The sequence below is a fragment of the Amblyomma mixtum genome, chromosome 3 (assembly GCF_055824585.1).
Source record: "Amblyomma mixtum isolate Tamu chromosome 3, ASM5582458v1, whole genome shotgun sequence".
NCBI classification, from domain to species: domain Eukaryota; kingdom Metazoa; phylum Arthropoda; class Arachnida; order Ixodida; family Ixodidae; genus Amblyomma; species Amblyomma mixtum.
Window position 1 is genome coordinate 256,494,696 of NC_143014.1, and position 16,459 is coordinate 256,511,154.

The window sequence follows — 16,459 nt, forward strand, 5'->3', positions numbered from 1 at the left end:
AAACAAGCATACTGAACTTAATTCCTGCCCCTATGAACTGCAATGATAACATTTCTGATGCGACTGATACAGGTCATGGACATCTGACTGACTCGCTGTAAATTAGGAAGCATTAGTGCACAACCAATCGCAAGAAAACTTCATCACATTGATGCCACTGACGACTAGATGACTGTATCAGTTACAAATAGACGTGCAAATGGAAAAAATTTATAGCTGAATTAAATATGAATATTCAGAAAAAGCTTTTTTGAATGCTGAATGATCCTTTCAAGGGCTAAAGGACAAATGGCAGACAGCAGTAGAAGAGAGAAAAACTCCATTTGTATCCTACAAAAGATATGATGTTTATAGGTAAAACTATTAACAGGAACAAAAGTGACAAGAAATCATGAGCAGCAACTACATAGCTATGTTATCAGCTAACGGTTCGAGATCACACGTGTGGGGGTGAGAGCTGGACTCGCTTGCTCTCATGTGTGGGCATGAAAACAGGCAACTGATGGCACACATCCAACCTACGTGCCTTGACTGCCTTTCACGTGTCCTGTAGACATTCATCTCTGATAGCAAATGAAAGCACAATCAGCTGGGTAGTATTTACATGAGCAACACGTTGAAGGTTACCACAAGACAACAATAACGCAATGAAAGGGCTACAGACTGCTGGACACACAAAAAATTTAAACAATCAGACATCAATCTAACAGGAGAAAAAACCATTATCATCACTGAAAAGGGGAACCAGAAGTAATGCTACAAAGCTACACATCATAGTGACACAAACATGGCGAGCACAAGAAAGAAATAACTATAGTGAAGTAATTGCAGATAAACTCTACCATGGTGCAACCATATGCAATTAGTAATTAAACTCTTGCTATGTGTAGCATGTTGTTGTATTCAGCATTACTATTATTATCACACACTATGTTTAAATCTGCTATGTATACTTTTTGCCACTCTTGGTTTTCAGTTTTGATCTTAATTCTTTTCGCTTCCCAAAAATTTCATGTTTCTATGCATGCTCACTACAGGACGAATACAATGATATGCTAAATTTTAAACTATTATTATGTGCTGATGTCTGTACTTTCATGCAAGCTGTACATAGGTGCCACAATTGCTTTGTCTCATTTGGCTGCTCTATTATTAGCGAGCCAGCATCAAGACACACAGGTTGTTCCTGGGTACCAACAACACTGATTAACTGACCAATTGCTTGGTCAATTGAGTGATTGATTCCACTTTGTTATTATTATTGAAAATGATGAAAACATTATCATGGTTAGTTTTAAGCGACTGAAGCAACCACATCATCACTAGCACTATAGAAATCATGCTGTTTTCTTTTTCCTGATTTTCCTTTCAAAACTGCCAAAAGTGCAAAATACTTTTTAGGGCAATATTTTTCTTTGTTTCCCGAGATTAGATAAAAGAATTTCTTACTCTATATGTACTATCATAAACAAATAAAATGTGCTATTCAGGGTGTGTATCAGCTAGTATAAGGTGATTTCTGATGACATGCTGTTTTTTCACTCAACAATGGTTTCAGCAGAAGGTGTAACAGAGTGTGGGACACTCGCGAGTTTTTTTTAATGTCTCCCAAAGCATGTATGCTCCACCACAAGCAGATTTATCAAAGGCGACGCACTATCACAATCGTGTTTCATTACTAACAATGCACACTGCATGTATTGCCCTACAAGTACAGTAGTTTTAAAAATAAGGGGCTTAAAAAAGCATAGCTTCCGCAAAAAAGATTGAAATCAAAGCCTTTTCAAATGTTTTCAATTCTGCATAACATGAATGGTGGAAATAAATCACAAAGCTCACTTGTAAAAAAGAATACATGTCACACCAAAGTAACTTCTTTTTCCTCCGTTCAAAGGTTTTCCATAACCTTTCTTTTTGTTATGAGAGCATCATAACATTAAAAAAAACATCAGCAATTTATTTGATTCAGTCACTTAATATTCTACATGTGTATGCTTTCACTTTCAATGGCTTCAGACAGGACATCTGTTCCCAGTCAATTGTATCTGATACCAGTGCACATTCCACAGATAGAGCTGCCCGGACAAGCCTTTTCAGTGATGTACACCATTCAAAATTGTATATCTCTGAGCTTGCTTAGTAACCTAAATCAGCACAGTGGATGCCAGCGGCAAGAGCATTCACTCCAAAGCCATGAGCGAGTTACAGCACAACAGAGCTTTAACAGGGTGCCATACTACACATTTTTTTTTTCTTTTTAATAGCACTAGGAATAGAAATTCAAAATACTTTTTTTTTTTCGTATGGCACCACTAAAGCCGTGTATTCTGAGAAGAATTTCCCAGCTTTAAAATTTCCAGAAGCTCTTAGTCCCGCGACTATAGGCACTTTCAAACGGGGGTGAACATAATGCCATTTTATGCAAGCCATCAGATTGAAGCGTTTGCACGAGGTACGATGACTGAGCATTCCTGCCAGAAAAGGCGGCGACTGACAGTGCACAATGTATATGATGACTGCGCACGCTGAAATCATCACAACTAGACGAAAATAAACAGTCGCTACTTATGCACGTGACTTATCACCCTTGATATTGAGGTGATAATGATCGGGTTTACTGTTACTTGACGATTTCGTCTTCTCTAAAACGCGCTCGCGACGCTGCGGCCAAAGGCTAGAGCGAGAGCAGTGTGTGCCTTGCTCTGAGCGGAAAGGATGATTACTGAAGCGCTCTTGTTCTCGCTTCGCGCCCGTTCGTACGGGCTTCTGGATTCGCTGGTCAATCAAACTTGAAAAACCAAGCCTGTGAGTGCAGTCAACTTCGCCGCGATCGGATCCGTGAGTTCTCACCTGACACTGCTTGTTGCAATAGTAGACGCCCATGCACGCTCTGCATCGCTTTAGGTTGCCGCATCTTGAAAAAAAAAGGGGGGGGGGGGGAAGAGAGAAGGGGGTACAACACAATGCAATGTGACAAATGTGCGCACTGTCAAAAAATTAGCTGGCGCCTTACTCTGCAAGGCAGTAGTCGCAATTCCGGCCGCGGCCTTCTTTTTCGACGATATAAACAAATGGTTGGGAAGCTAGAATCTGGTCTCCAGCTTTAAACACTAGCATTGTCTGCTGCTGTGCCATTTTCTGCTGCTGAAGGTACTCCCTTTCCAGTTTGTGAACAATGACGCGCACTTAACGCCTTGAACAATGACGCGCATGAAGAGAATAGACCCCTCCTTTGCCGAATCTTCACCACCAACACGCGAGATGGCGCCACCGGTGCGATCGCTGACAGAGCGGCTTAATTTCCTTCGTCGTCGCCGCAGACGATGTGAATATCCGACTTATTCTGTTCGAATCAGGTAAGTACCCCTAGCAAACGTGGTATAAAACAATTCTACCGACCAAATGCCACTTCTCTGCGAAATTTCAGCGAACAATGCGCCCGTTTAGCTGGGAGAAGCATTCTGCCGCGTGTGTTTATTTGCGCAACACGCGATAGATAGGTCTGTCACGGCCGCTTGATGCAAAGCGCAAAGCGAGGATGACCTCGCTTTGCGCTTTGTATCTAGCGGCCGTGGGTCTGTCGTCGCTGATAGAGTCACTGGAAAAAATTTCCCAGCGGGAAGAAGCGCTAATGATAGGGCAAGTATGTGTACAAAGTGCTGCAAGGCGAAAGCTTTTCCTGGCGCACTGTTTGTTTTTTATGTATTCTTTTTTAATTTTCATATTTTATTTTTTTTTCATTTTATTTTATATTTTTGTCACTTTTCTTATTTTTAGTTTTTATTCATATTTTTCATTGCATTTTTGTTTTGTTTCTTTTCTTAATTTTATTGATTTTTATTATTTTTATTTATTATTTATTTATTATTTATTTTTATTATTTTTATTTATTATTATTTTATTTATTATTTTTATTATTATTTTTTATTTTTTCCATTTTATTTTTATTTTAGTTTCTTGTCTTATCTTTACTGTTTTTCATTTCTCATTTCGTTTTTGTTTTTATTTTTGTTTCTGTTATATTGTTTTCATTTCTTAGTTTCTCATATTTTATTTTTTATTTTGTTCCTTTCCATATTTTTGTTTTTATTTTTTATTTCTCATTTTGTTTTTATTTTTTATTCTTGTTCCTTTTCTTATTTTTATTGTTTATATTTTCTGTTTTATTTTTATTCCTTTTATTTTATTTATGAAACCCATGCATTCACTAGATGCGCCTTTAGTCACGCTCAAACCTTAAGCTTTCGTGGCGGAGTGGTAGCGTCTCCGCTTCAAATGCCAAAGGCCCGGGTTCGATTCCCATCCTCGACGGGCAAATCTGTCGACACATCTGCTAACAACAGTATGAGGCATTAAAGGCTTCTGCCTTAATAGACAACAAGCTGACCGTGATGTAAGCGGTGTCAAAACACGCCCTTACCGAGCCATCTGCCTCGGCCAAGCGGCGGCAATACCGAAACTGCCGAAAATGCTCAGAAATGTTTGCTAATGTCTTTAAAATTAGCATAAGTTTATACGCTTATTAATTTAATGGTGCTGTTGTGTCATGATTAATTTACAGTATTTTCCTCCTCGGCAGTCATTGCCTTCTCGCCGTGATTGACTGTGGCACTGGAAAGCGTCTTGCTAGAAAGTACCGCAGGAGCTAGCCGGAGCCAGCTGAGCTCGCTGCGAAACAAACACCAGTGTTCCCATGTACTGCCACTCTAGCACCTGCATCCTTCTCGGCTCTCATCGGGGCTGCTTTACAGCCCTTGGTTCATGCGCATCTATAGGGATGTGCAGTTATCGGTGCCAGGAAATGCGATAAGTGTGCAAGCGACATTTTTGCTAGCAACGCTCAATTATGTCCACTTTCCTTAGTCACTTCGAAGACTTCTACATCAGCGGCCCATATTGGGAATACTGGGAATTCATAGTGCATTCTTCATTCACTGCACTCATGTCTCACATGTTTGAGCATCACTTGGTAAGCGCATTTTATGCGATGAGCCAAGGGATGACGACACTGCTACTACGTGTTCGCTATCCTTTGCGCTAACACCTTGTGCCTGTCATGTCCCGGTGTTTCGACTCAAACCCGGTTTCATCTCCTTTCACTGTAGGTGACAATATGCACCACTGTCCTTTTGTCCGTTGCTGTCGCACTAGGAATAATTCTTTTTTATAGAAAGATAAAGAGCAAAGGTGCGCACCTCTAAGTAATACTCAGTGCACTGCTCTCAGTGGTGCTTTAGTATGTCGCTTCTGAACTTTGTTTGTGTGTTTTCTTTTTTTTTACCGTACAGTGGACGTTGTGCATGCACAAATGCTTGGCTCTTCAAGACCTCGCTTTCGCAAAAGGTACAAGGTGCTATTTTACGGGCGTAAAATGTTGAGAAAGGTAATCTTGAAATTTTGCCTAAACACTTTTCCTTGCTGAAATTTGAGGCATATCTGTGAAGATGGGGAGCTTAGTGTGTGTTTTTGTGCTTCTCACATGAACTCCTGACAACTCAAGCCACCAGTGGCAGGACATGGCTTAAGTGGTGCTTCAGTTTGCTAAGAGGTAAAAAAATGGCATAGTTTGAATTGCATGCTTAATGTAGACGTTACAGTTGGTCTCAAGTGTGTTCCATATTTCAAAATGTAGTATGTGAACAGAGGAAACATGTGAAAACTAAAGTACTGCTCTTATTTGTTGTCCTTTATCATGAGATTTTATGTTCATGAAAAATCAAAGCCAGCAGTATAGTGTGGAAAGCAATATTCACTTGATTCTTGTTATCCTCCTGTCGCAATTCCAAATTTTTCAAGACCTTTGAATGTTTGTCCTGGTGTCTGACACATGTTCAAGAATTTGCTTGGGATTTGAAGCAGCTCAGAAATAAGAGGGAAACTTGTATTAGGCATATTTCTGCACTTGCCACAGTATAGGTCTGTGCACAAGATTTCTCTTCGTTTCCTTCCACGTAATTACAGGCATTTGCATAACTCTGGATACTATGAGAGAGAGTGCTGTCTAGCAGCTAAGTGCCTGCTATTGAGACCTGGGCTGAGTGCATTCACACCCTTTTGAGGTCACAGTTTGGCTGTTTTGCTATCTTGCACACTTCTGAACAGATACTGCAGGTGTGCTTTTGTATTCCAAGATTTCATGGCAGGCTCATGGTGGGTGTTCAGATGCTGCAAATTATGGGCAAAGCACAACAGGAGCTACATGTAGGAAATGTCTACAATTTATAGTTTTGACTGACATTGAACCGGGCATGACACCTCTGCAAAGGCAGTTCTGACCCACATTGGAAAAATGTGTACTCTGTCATCCGTCGTGGTCTTGCCAAAAGCGTGGTGTATTGGTTGCTAAGGCATCATCTGCAGCTACTTTATCCTAAAGCACTCTGGGTTGAAGTGAGTGAACTGGCTTTCTTGCGAGCACATACCTCACTTATCTCAATAGCAACTGCTGCACCTTTAGCTTGTGCAGCTTGGCATTTTGGAACACTTTTTCATAGTTTTGTAATTTACGCATTTAACTGCATATTCCTGAATGAATTCATATTAGTTTTACACTGGCTGAAGTAAATTTACATATTATGGCAAATGCCTTATGTTTATTTTCGTGAAAATGTACTTAAGGACTGCGTTGTTGTTTTCTTTGTTTAGATAAGCTATGGTCCAAGACGTGGCAGGCAAGAGTAGCTAGAAGTCTTTCAGGCCTCCTTTCCAAATCAAGAAAATGGTGTTGGTGCAGTTCAGCTGGGTTTGGTTATAGCCAGGATGGCCAACGGCAGATCTCTTCAGACTTTACATATGGCAACTGCTAATATAGAATTTGTCCTTTTTGCAAATGTCGCCACATAATTCTGGCTTGCTGCGCAAGTGTCAAGCCCATATTTTTTTTGTAATATTGGGCACTGTGTCGCTATGACAGACATATACGATCGTCATTTTTGCAGCCAAAGCCACTGGTTTGTTAATGCTCATATTTTACAGAAGTGGTGGTTTAGAGTGACTCCTATCTAGTGTCATTTTCTGCTGTGGTTTTGTGTTTTCAAGCTGAAGTAGAAGTGTGTTAGTGTCAGCTGTGAGGGCCTGCTAAACTGCATTGTCGTTGTCACTCAAGTGGTGGTAGAGCGCTGTCATTATCTCTCAAGAGAGAGAAATTTCTCTCTCCCCTTTCGTATGCCAGTTTGTGCATGTGTTCTGTCAACTGGTTGCAGTTGTACAAATCTCAGGCAGTTTTTGTGTCTGCTTATGCCTTGCTGCAAACAGTGGCATGCTTAAAACTCTAGAAAAATCAAGCAAAGGCTAATAAACTGTATTGCTATCTGCACTGTAAAAGCTTTCTGTGAGAATGTTTGGCACATATGAGAGTCTGCTGGCCAGTTTTGAAATGTATTTGCACCTGTCTTCATTAGTGGTCGGTACGGGCACCTTTTCATCTTGTTAAAAGTCCACAATGTGGTCATTGGTTTCCACAACCTAGCATAGCTGACATGGTATCAGTGACATTCAGGTCTCCCCACTTAATATTTTGGTAATGACTGCTTGCAGGCTGCTGCACTTAAAAAGAGATCAGCCAACCACATTGCAGGTTAAGGAACCATCTCAGACATTCCTTGAAGATTATACAGAACAAATGGAGAAGCGCCTGCCTCTAGATGTTATCTATATGTTGCGAAGCATACGGTGAGTGCCAAACTTTCTCATATAATTATGGTCAACTGGTCTATTATGGTCTATTTTATCTATAAATAATTAAGGAAAGCTTGTAAATACTTGTGCAAAAACCTATAGCTCCTAGTCCTTTTGCATAAAGGAATTCTTCCTTGCAGCTGTTTCAAGTTTTGTTCAGTAGCTAAAAGAGAGTTTTCATATAAAATGAATAATTTGGGAAAGAGCCAAGTACTCTGCTGTGTATGAAAAGTCGTCAAATGCTACCATGACGCTTTTTGAGCCAGCTGTATAATGCACGTGTTACTGCAATAAAGGTACCACTTACGTGAGCACATTTATTGCACTTTGACAAGGAAGTTGTATATATGGATAAATGAAAGTAGCTGCAGTATACCTTTTCTGAAATTTTAGTTTTACGTAGCTCAGGACACTCGTTTTTTACTTTCACTTTGTAGCTTATTGCGTTCTTGCTGTTTTTTCATTATTATTTTATGTTGCCATTTCCTCTGCCCATACCTTGCGGTTCCCAAGTTTTGAAGAACAAAATTCCCTATATAATGCATTGCAGCTTTTTAAGTACAGTGCTGGTTTGTCAAAAATATTTCAGGGCCCTCTTAAATTACCATTATTTTAGTCGCACCCATATAAAAGGCAGTTTGTCTGAAAAAAATAGCACACAAGTTGCACCAGTGTATAAGACACCTGTTCATTCGCTTATCATTATAAAAATGCACTGAGAATCCCTTCATGTAAGAGTGCGTCGAAAATACACTCTCATGGAAGTTGTCGTGTGCAGATGATTCTTGAGTTCTGGCCAGTATGCAGTCTTCCCATGGTCTGCCTTTTCTGTTGTCTTCATCGATCGGATTGCTGTTGCGGCTTTGCGCCAGTCCCAGATAATTTTTTCATCTCAGACCGTCTCCCTGCTGCCTGATCCCCGTCCTCCAGTGCATATACTCAATGGCGCACGATTTGAATTTTGCATCGTAGCCCCTTCACCTCACATGCACCATCATGCTGAGCAAGAATGACATGTGCGAAGACAAACCGAAATCGAAAGTTTCGAGAACGCAGCTGGACCGACTGGATTGGATGCGGTCATGGCGTGTGCTTTGTGTCGCTGCCGCATCCAGTTTGGCTTTGGCAAGATTATGTGGTTTTCCCCACAAGATAACATTTTAAAGTAAAATCAATTCTTTTCTCTTTTACACAGGGATTTTATTTTTAAAGATAGTTATTGAAGATGGTAAAAATGACGTGGTGCCGCGTCATTTTTCACCGGATATAAGTTGCATCGTTATATAAGATGCATCAACGAAAATATTTTTTTAAATGCGACTTATACACTGGAAAATATGGTAACTGTATGTAATTGGGCAAACAGAAACACAGATAGTAATCTGTGCAGGGTAGAGTGAGTGTGTGCACAACAGCAACAGTCTGTCTTGCTTTGCTTCCATTCCAGATGTTCTAAGAGCAGGTGCCAGAGGAAGAGTTGAAGGGGAAATACTGTATTTACTCGTGTAATGAACTCACTTGCTTATTGAACCCAACCCCCAGTTTTGTTGTTGAGAATTCACTTTTTTTTCTTTTTAACGCATTTGCTTCTCTTAACACGTTTCTAAATTTTACGCTGTCCTCAGCACAGACCTCAGCAGAGCGCCGATACATTCACGGCATGTTTATCGTTTGAGGAGACCTCCTGGGGGGGGTGGCACGCTTGGCGAACTTGGTAGAGCACCAAGACGCTATGCGCCCTTCACAGTAGCACCGGCAACAGTTACACACTAATTGCACTACTGTGTGCCAGTGTATGCCTAGGAAGCTGACAAATGCTCAAGCATTGGCAAGGAGTGTAACAGTTGAAATCACAACACTGTAAAACATCTACAGTGAAATGCTACGGAGGAAGCAGGACCTTCATACGACCCCTCAGTGGTCTGGTGAGCTCGAAATAAGGAGCGAAAATACCTAACCCCCTCTCGCACCGCAGCTGGTGCTTAAACATTCGCATTACACACTCGTAACCGTTCTGCGAGTTTTTTGGCCTCACGTAAAAACGTGCACCTTACCTTCAAGGCCGGTGTTCAGCGTGTTCGCTTCATTTCACCGCTACTGGCTGGCACTGTTAACTATCACAAAATCATCAAATTGTGACATGATGCAGCAAACACGGCTCAGAGCGAAAACACGAACGCAGATGACTGTGTGATTTTGTGGATAATGAATGGACTCTCAAAGATATTGCTTGAAACATTTTTCCCTGTGTAATGAACCCTGCTCCCAAATTGATACCAACTTTTCTGAAAAAAAGTGTGTTCATTATGTGACCAAATATGGTATACTATGTGATGCCCTTCTCCCTGCAGGATTCATGCAGCCTCACTCGCTTGCACCTTAACATATAAAGAGCAGACCAGTTGTGTGGTGCTAGCAAGAGTTTTTATCACACGTAATTTCCTCTGTGCTGTGTTATCGATATGAAAGCAGCTAGGACTGCTCTCAGCTGCTTTTGGCACAGTAAACCTGCTGCTGCTCACCGAATGGATAATGGTGCTCCCCACTTCTGCTTGAGCACTTGTACACTCTTACAAGAACAGTTCAAGCATGAATCCTGGTGCTTCTGTTCAGCCATTGGAGGTTGCATGAATAGGCTGCCAAAACACATGCTGGTAAAAGAATCATAGGTTTGTTACATGCAATTCGGCATGCGTTTCTACCAGTGGTTGAAGTTACTTGGCTCATTTGGGAGTTGCTATTTTCACTCTTCACAGGGTGTTTGGCTCCTTTGAGAAGCCCCTGTTTATGGAGTTGTGGAAGCGCATTGAAACACTGTTTGTGCCACGGGGAACTGTGCTGTTTTCACTGGGCGACAGCGATGACAGCATCTATGCGGTGAAGTCAGGCCGTATCCACGTTCACATTGTTGAGCCCGTGAACTGTTCTGTTTATCATATTGAAGCAGCAACAGTCACAGCACACTGCTACTTTTCTTAGGTCACGAGCCTGGCTCTAAGTTGCTCTCATCCTTCAGCTCATTCCTGCTTAATGCTCCGAGTTTGGTTTGGTTGAGTGAATTATTTTGTCAGATTTTTATCATGCACGAAGCAAGCTCTGTCAACCCTTAGGCTATAGGCAAAATGTCACAAACCTTTAGAGGCCTAATTTCTGTGAGACACATGTACTGTAATTTTCACTTTGCCTCATGTATCGTCATTAGGTTTAATGTGCCATTGTTGCATGTGAATCCTGTGATGTAAGATGTGTGTGCATGTGTGTGTTCAATACTGAGTTTTATGTGTGAGAAAGCAAGGTAATTGCTGGCAGTCTTATTCAACTAAATGGTGAAACGGAACTGAAAAAAAGGGAAGAAATAGAAAAAAATTCCTGTGTACGTACAGTTGCTGTGTTAAATTTTTTTTACAGTCTAAGCAGGTCAATTATGTACTAAATATAGTTCTTGACTGTTCTTTGTTTCTAGTGCAGTCTAAAGGCAGGCCTTTTAATGCTTATGGGGGTGCTTTTTTCCGCCTAGGATGTAGTACTAGTAGTTTTGAAAGCAGATCTGTTTCTTCACTTTTGGCAGTCAACAAAATTTAACAAATGCAATCATGCTTGAATTGTATTAAGCTGAAAAAGATTGCGGATTAGTCGCATATACAGGGTGTTCCATGCAACTGAGCGAGGGCTTGAAAAAAAGTGTTACACTGCAGATGGATGAAACAAAATGTTGTTTGCCTTTGTGTGGCTTAACTTAGAGTATTCTTTTTATTCTTCCTGATCAGTTAAGTAACTTTGCCGTCGCGGTGGCTCAGTGGTTACGACACTCTGCTGCTGACCCGGAAGACGTGGGTTCGATCCTGGCCGTAGCGGTCAAATTTCGATGAAGGCAAAATTCTAGAGGCCCGTGTACTGTGCGATGTTAGTGCACATTAAAGAGCCCCAGGTGGCCGAAATTTCCGGAGCCCTTCACTATGGTGTCCCTCATAGCCTGAGTCACTTCGGGACATTAAACCCATAATCCAACCAGATAGATATTTGATAGCTCTTCATGAATGACTTAATGAATCAATGACTTCCTGAAAGCAGTGTAGACAATAGCCAAAGAAACTGCGGATCATCACACACATTTTTCTTTATTTGCATAAACTCCCTAGCCAAGCGCTGTGGGACCCAGCAAGCACAATTTTTCTGTATCACAATCATTTGTATAGAGTTAGTTCGGATACCTGTGTGTTCCATGATCTGTCTCATGGTGATGCATTTGTCATTTCGAATGAGTTCATCAATAACTGATGCATTTCTGTCTGCTGTGATGTTTTATGGTCTACCTGAATGTGGCAGGACCTGGATACTGCAGTCACTACGCCGAAACATCTCAAGCCATGAAAACACAAAAAATTTTACACAGGCAATCCAAACTGAACCCCATTTTTTAGACAAAAAAGGCTCTTAAATACATCGCCCAAATGGGATTCTCCCCCCAAACCACCTGCTCCAAGAATGACCCATAAGCCTGCCCCTGCTTGGCCCATGCCCATATTCATAACTAATGCCAATTAGTTGGGGTGTACAGCTCCCTTCGTGCCAGATGTGATTTTTGTTTTAGAAAGGGGCGGGAAACCAAATTTAGAAATCAGCATTTTATTTTTGTCACATCATATGATTATTTTTTACACAGCGATTACAAAATGGTATTGTGAACTTGGACATTTCCCTTTTACAGACATCAACACTTTTTTAGCATCAAAATTTGCCCCGTGTTTAGATACTAGTACGTTGTTTATGTTTCCCTTACGGTACTGAGTTTGCGTAGATTTGGGTTCAGCCCAACAAAAAAGAGATCACTTCTGCAGCCAAATTGTTCTTGCTTTAAATTTGCCAGCCCGCTGTATTGGGCAAGTTGGACCTAGTCCATCTTGAACACCAGCCCGAAACAAAGGACCAATGAAAGAGAAGCTGACAAGGCGCTGCCTAACAAACTGAAGGTTTAATGGAAAACTCAGGAAATAAATAAGGTGAAAACGTGCGAAACCTAAACCGAAACAAAAAACAGAAAAACATCAAGGATTACACTGCAGAGGACAGACACTTATCAAGGACCACTGTCTTCTCTGCAAAGCAGCAGACGGTTTTGCCACATGCGTGTCGGAGTTCTTAGTGATGCAATATTTATTTTATTTATTTATTTATTGCATACTGTTGGCCTCTCTTTGAGGCCGTAACAGGATTGGGTGCACATATGCATGAAAAAGTACACAATAAAAGACTGCAGAGAAGGAACTTTTCACTCTCATAGAAAGACACATGGTAAATGACACATGGTGACAATGTTAACCGTTTTGAAAGTGGTTTGCTACCTTCGACACGAATGCTTCAGGAGTGAGCTGGCTTACAATTTCAGAAGGCAACATATTCCACTCACAGATTACATGCGGGAAGTATGAAAATTTGAATGCATCACTGGGTATCTATATTCAGATAGATGTTTTTCATGTTTTGTTCTTGTGACACGTGTATTAGGCATAAGCAGGTATCTGGTTTTATCAAGTTTTGTGTCGTTATTCAAGAGGAGGAACAAGAACTTAAGCCACAACAGTCTAGCTCGTGTGTGAATTGTAGATAGGCCGGCTTTTTGTAAAAGCAGTGAGGGAGAGTCATGGCGACTATTTGTTATAAATGAAGCGGACAGCTTTTCGCTGAACACTTTCTAATCTATCAATATATTGTTTAGTGTAGGGCAACCAGGCAATACCGTATTCTATAACTGAGCGGACAAGTGAAATGTAGGCTAATAGAAATAAGAATAATAGAAATAATATTAGAAAATTTCTGCCTATCTGGTTACTACTCTTGCATGCTACTGACGTATTATGCAAGTCCGGCAGGCAAAGATGATCTTCAATGAAGATCATGAAGAACATGAATCATGTTCTTTGCATTCATAGCAGTGCAGTGCGAGGTTAGAAGAAGGGCAATTTTTTCTTGTGAAGAGAATTTTTGTGCCCTTTCATTCTGACATTTCTGCACCTAGCCATTCGACCATAGTATATCTTTCCGCATGACAAAGGAACCCTACACACCCCCCCTTTTCTGCAACTAATGAACTTGTCTGCATGCGACACAGTGCACCTTTGAACGTCCTCTCTGGAAGAGGCCAGTCCCAGCTTCTTATTCACTGCAGCACACACTCTCCCAATTTTATGATTGGCGGAGAACTCCACCTGCACACTGTATCACGCTGCAATCTATTTTAGATGATGAGAGACACTGTGCAGATACCCAGATGGACGTGACCTTCTGTGTCTCTTCCTGGTGCCCCTGAGGAGAATGTGTAGCCTTTTCAAGAGCAGATGCTGTCTAAGCCACAGGCTGTGTGGCTGTGTTCACAGCAATGAGGTCAGGGATAAAGGAGAGAGTGAAAGAGGAAACTGAAAATTGTTTTTTTGAGAAAAGGAATAGAGTATCTATCTCACATCTGGGTGCACACCTGAACTCCCCCATAAGAAAAGGGATAAAGGAGGGAGGGAAGGAATAAATGAAGAAAGAAAAATTGGCTTTTGAGGAAAGGATCGTAAGGGAAGGGAGGAAGGTGGGAGTGAAAGAGGTGCCATCTGGTGCCAGCAGGGGTGGCTGTGTTGTGTTATGCAGAGGACAGCTGTTGTATTAGTTGTGACACAGGGGGGGAGTCAGGTGTCTGTCTGTGGGTGGTACAGAAATAAACACAACACTTGTAGGTACTGATGACTGAGTGGTCATTGATTTGGGGGGGGGGGGAGGGGGTAGTACTATAGACAACATAGATATAAATGATAAGTATAATCATGGTTAACTTTGTGGAACCAAACTCAAACAGCATCGCTGTGTCATCAGTCTTACAGAGGGAGTAATCTGCCTTAGTTTCTTCTTCAGCTTTCCCAAGAGTCTTTCCGCCAACTGAGCAACGTTCTTCTCTTAAATTTGGCACTACAGGTGTACTGAAGGGACTATAAGAACTGCAAAATATCATATGAGCACAGAATTTTTGGCTCTGGGACTCAGCTAAAGTGCCTTAGAACACAGATGTTTCAGGAGCTTTCTTTGGTCTGCTCTAACCGTTCGAAGGACAACAAGGATGAGAGAATTAAGTGTTCCCATGCAGTTTTGTGCTCTACAACTGGTCACCCACCATACATTAAAACTCTTAAACGTGAATGTGTAAATGCGTCCCTACTCTCCGATGAGGGGATTGTACTTTAACTTCATCAGACACAAGACTAACTTGACCTCCCTAGAAATTGGAAGAAAAATTAAATTGTAAACTATGTGACTTAACATCCCTCAGTGACACGTTAGCTATTAGGAACACCATAGCGGTGGACGCCAGATTAATTTTGACCAGTTGGGGTTCTTTAGGGTGCACGTGCAATGCACAAAAACTGAGGATTTCTGAATTTCTTCTTAACTTAAGTCCTACCAACCTAGCCAGGTGCCGCAGTAGGCCACTGACCCAGTGGTTCAAATTGGAGGAGCTGATAGAACAGCAGCAGGAAAAACAATTTTGCGAAAAGTACTCAAGAAAGAAAAAAAACTTGCATAGACAAAGCTAGGAAAATGTGGTACATAGCTTTTCCTTGCTAATACCCTACAAGAATCTGCTCGAGCATTTCGAAAAACAGAACCCAAAGCTTTCTGCACCCAGTTTACATCAGCACATACATCCTCATATGTGCAACCAAGATATGCAATGCACCATTTCTAACTGCAGTTCTCACTTTGTCAGAGTAGAAATAATGATCAACACAGACGTAAAAGGATAGGGTTTTCACATAGTTCACCTGAATAGACGTGCAAAGGCATGTGTTAGGCCTGATTGGCTCATGGTCTTGTTTTGCTGGGTCGTCGGCAAGTCTGGCAAGGATAGTTGACTAGGTGGTAAGCTCTGATCGAGACTAAGGTGATCCAATCTATTCGCGCCTGAAGGCTGATGAAGACGACAATGTGCAATGCAGAGTGCAAGAGTGTGTTGCAGTTTAACATGAGGCGTGATCGGCTGTGGCAATAGCATAGTACTCTAGAACACTTGCCAGTGAAGCTGATCTGTTCGTGCCGCTGTAGGTTCGAATTCCAGTCGCAGCAATATTCATTTTATTATTTATTTCACACCCAACAAACTTAATGTGGTGTCGCTGTTGCTAGGCAACAGCTCAAGACCAAAAGATCGGTTGACAAGATTCATGGTCGGGGGTTGGTGAGCACATGAGGACGTGCAAAGGATAAGTCAGAGGCTGCCTTCGTTTGAAAACAAAAGTTGGATAGAGAGGATTTTATTCCAGGCCGCACTGCTGCTGGAGAGCTTAATTACAGAAACATGCACAGATATGCACTTCCCTTTATGTGACAGTAACCAATGAAAGCCAGACAAACGGTCTGGCTCCAGAGCACTTCAGATCTTTCATATTTGAAGGCGTCACGGAATCTTCATAACCACCCAAAAAAAAACAAATTTTGAGGGGCGGGCACAGGGAACTTTCTTTGCTTTCAAGAGCTTGAAGCATCACAGCGGTATCGAGCGTAGTGCGGCATCGAAGCCCTGTATGTAGTTAAAAATTGCACTCCATGAAATTGCTATGCATGCCAAATCTGAGATCCTGCATGATAATTCTTTCACCCCTGTGGAACATTCCACAGTGGAGAGCTGTTAGTCGAGACAGCCTGATGATGACTATGCCCTTCACATTCGAATCAGATGGGCACAGCTGGTGTCTTGCCTAGCCAGAGTACACAAACACATGCACACAGCACACACAACTAGTCACTT

The 16,459-nt window shown here is 41.5% G+C and overlaps 1 protein-coding gene across 2 annotated transcripts in view; it reads right to left on the reverse strand.

Moving 5' to 3' along the window:
* LOC149354471 (histone-lysine N-methyltransferase SMYD3-like) overlaps positions 1-3,220 on the reverse strand; it is a 68,323-nt gene extending 65,103 nt beyond the window's left edge. For both annotated transcript variants that reach the window (XR_016291331.1, XM_089583338.1), the window contains exons 1-2: positions 3,014-3,220; positions 2,851-2,914 (exon numbers count right to left, since the gene is read on the reverse strand). Coding sequence is in view for 1 of the 2 variants with exons in the window: in XM_089583338.1 (XP_089439464.1) it covers positions 2,851-2,914; positions 3,014-3,135 (186 nt within the window). In the remaining variant the exon portion in view is untranslated. The remainder of the gene's footprint in view (positions 1-2,850; positions 2,915-3,013) is intronic.
* Between the last annotated feature and the right edge of the window lie 13,239 nt (positions 3,221-16,459).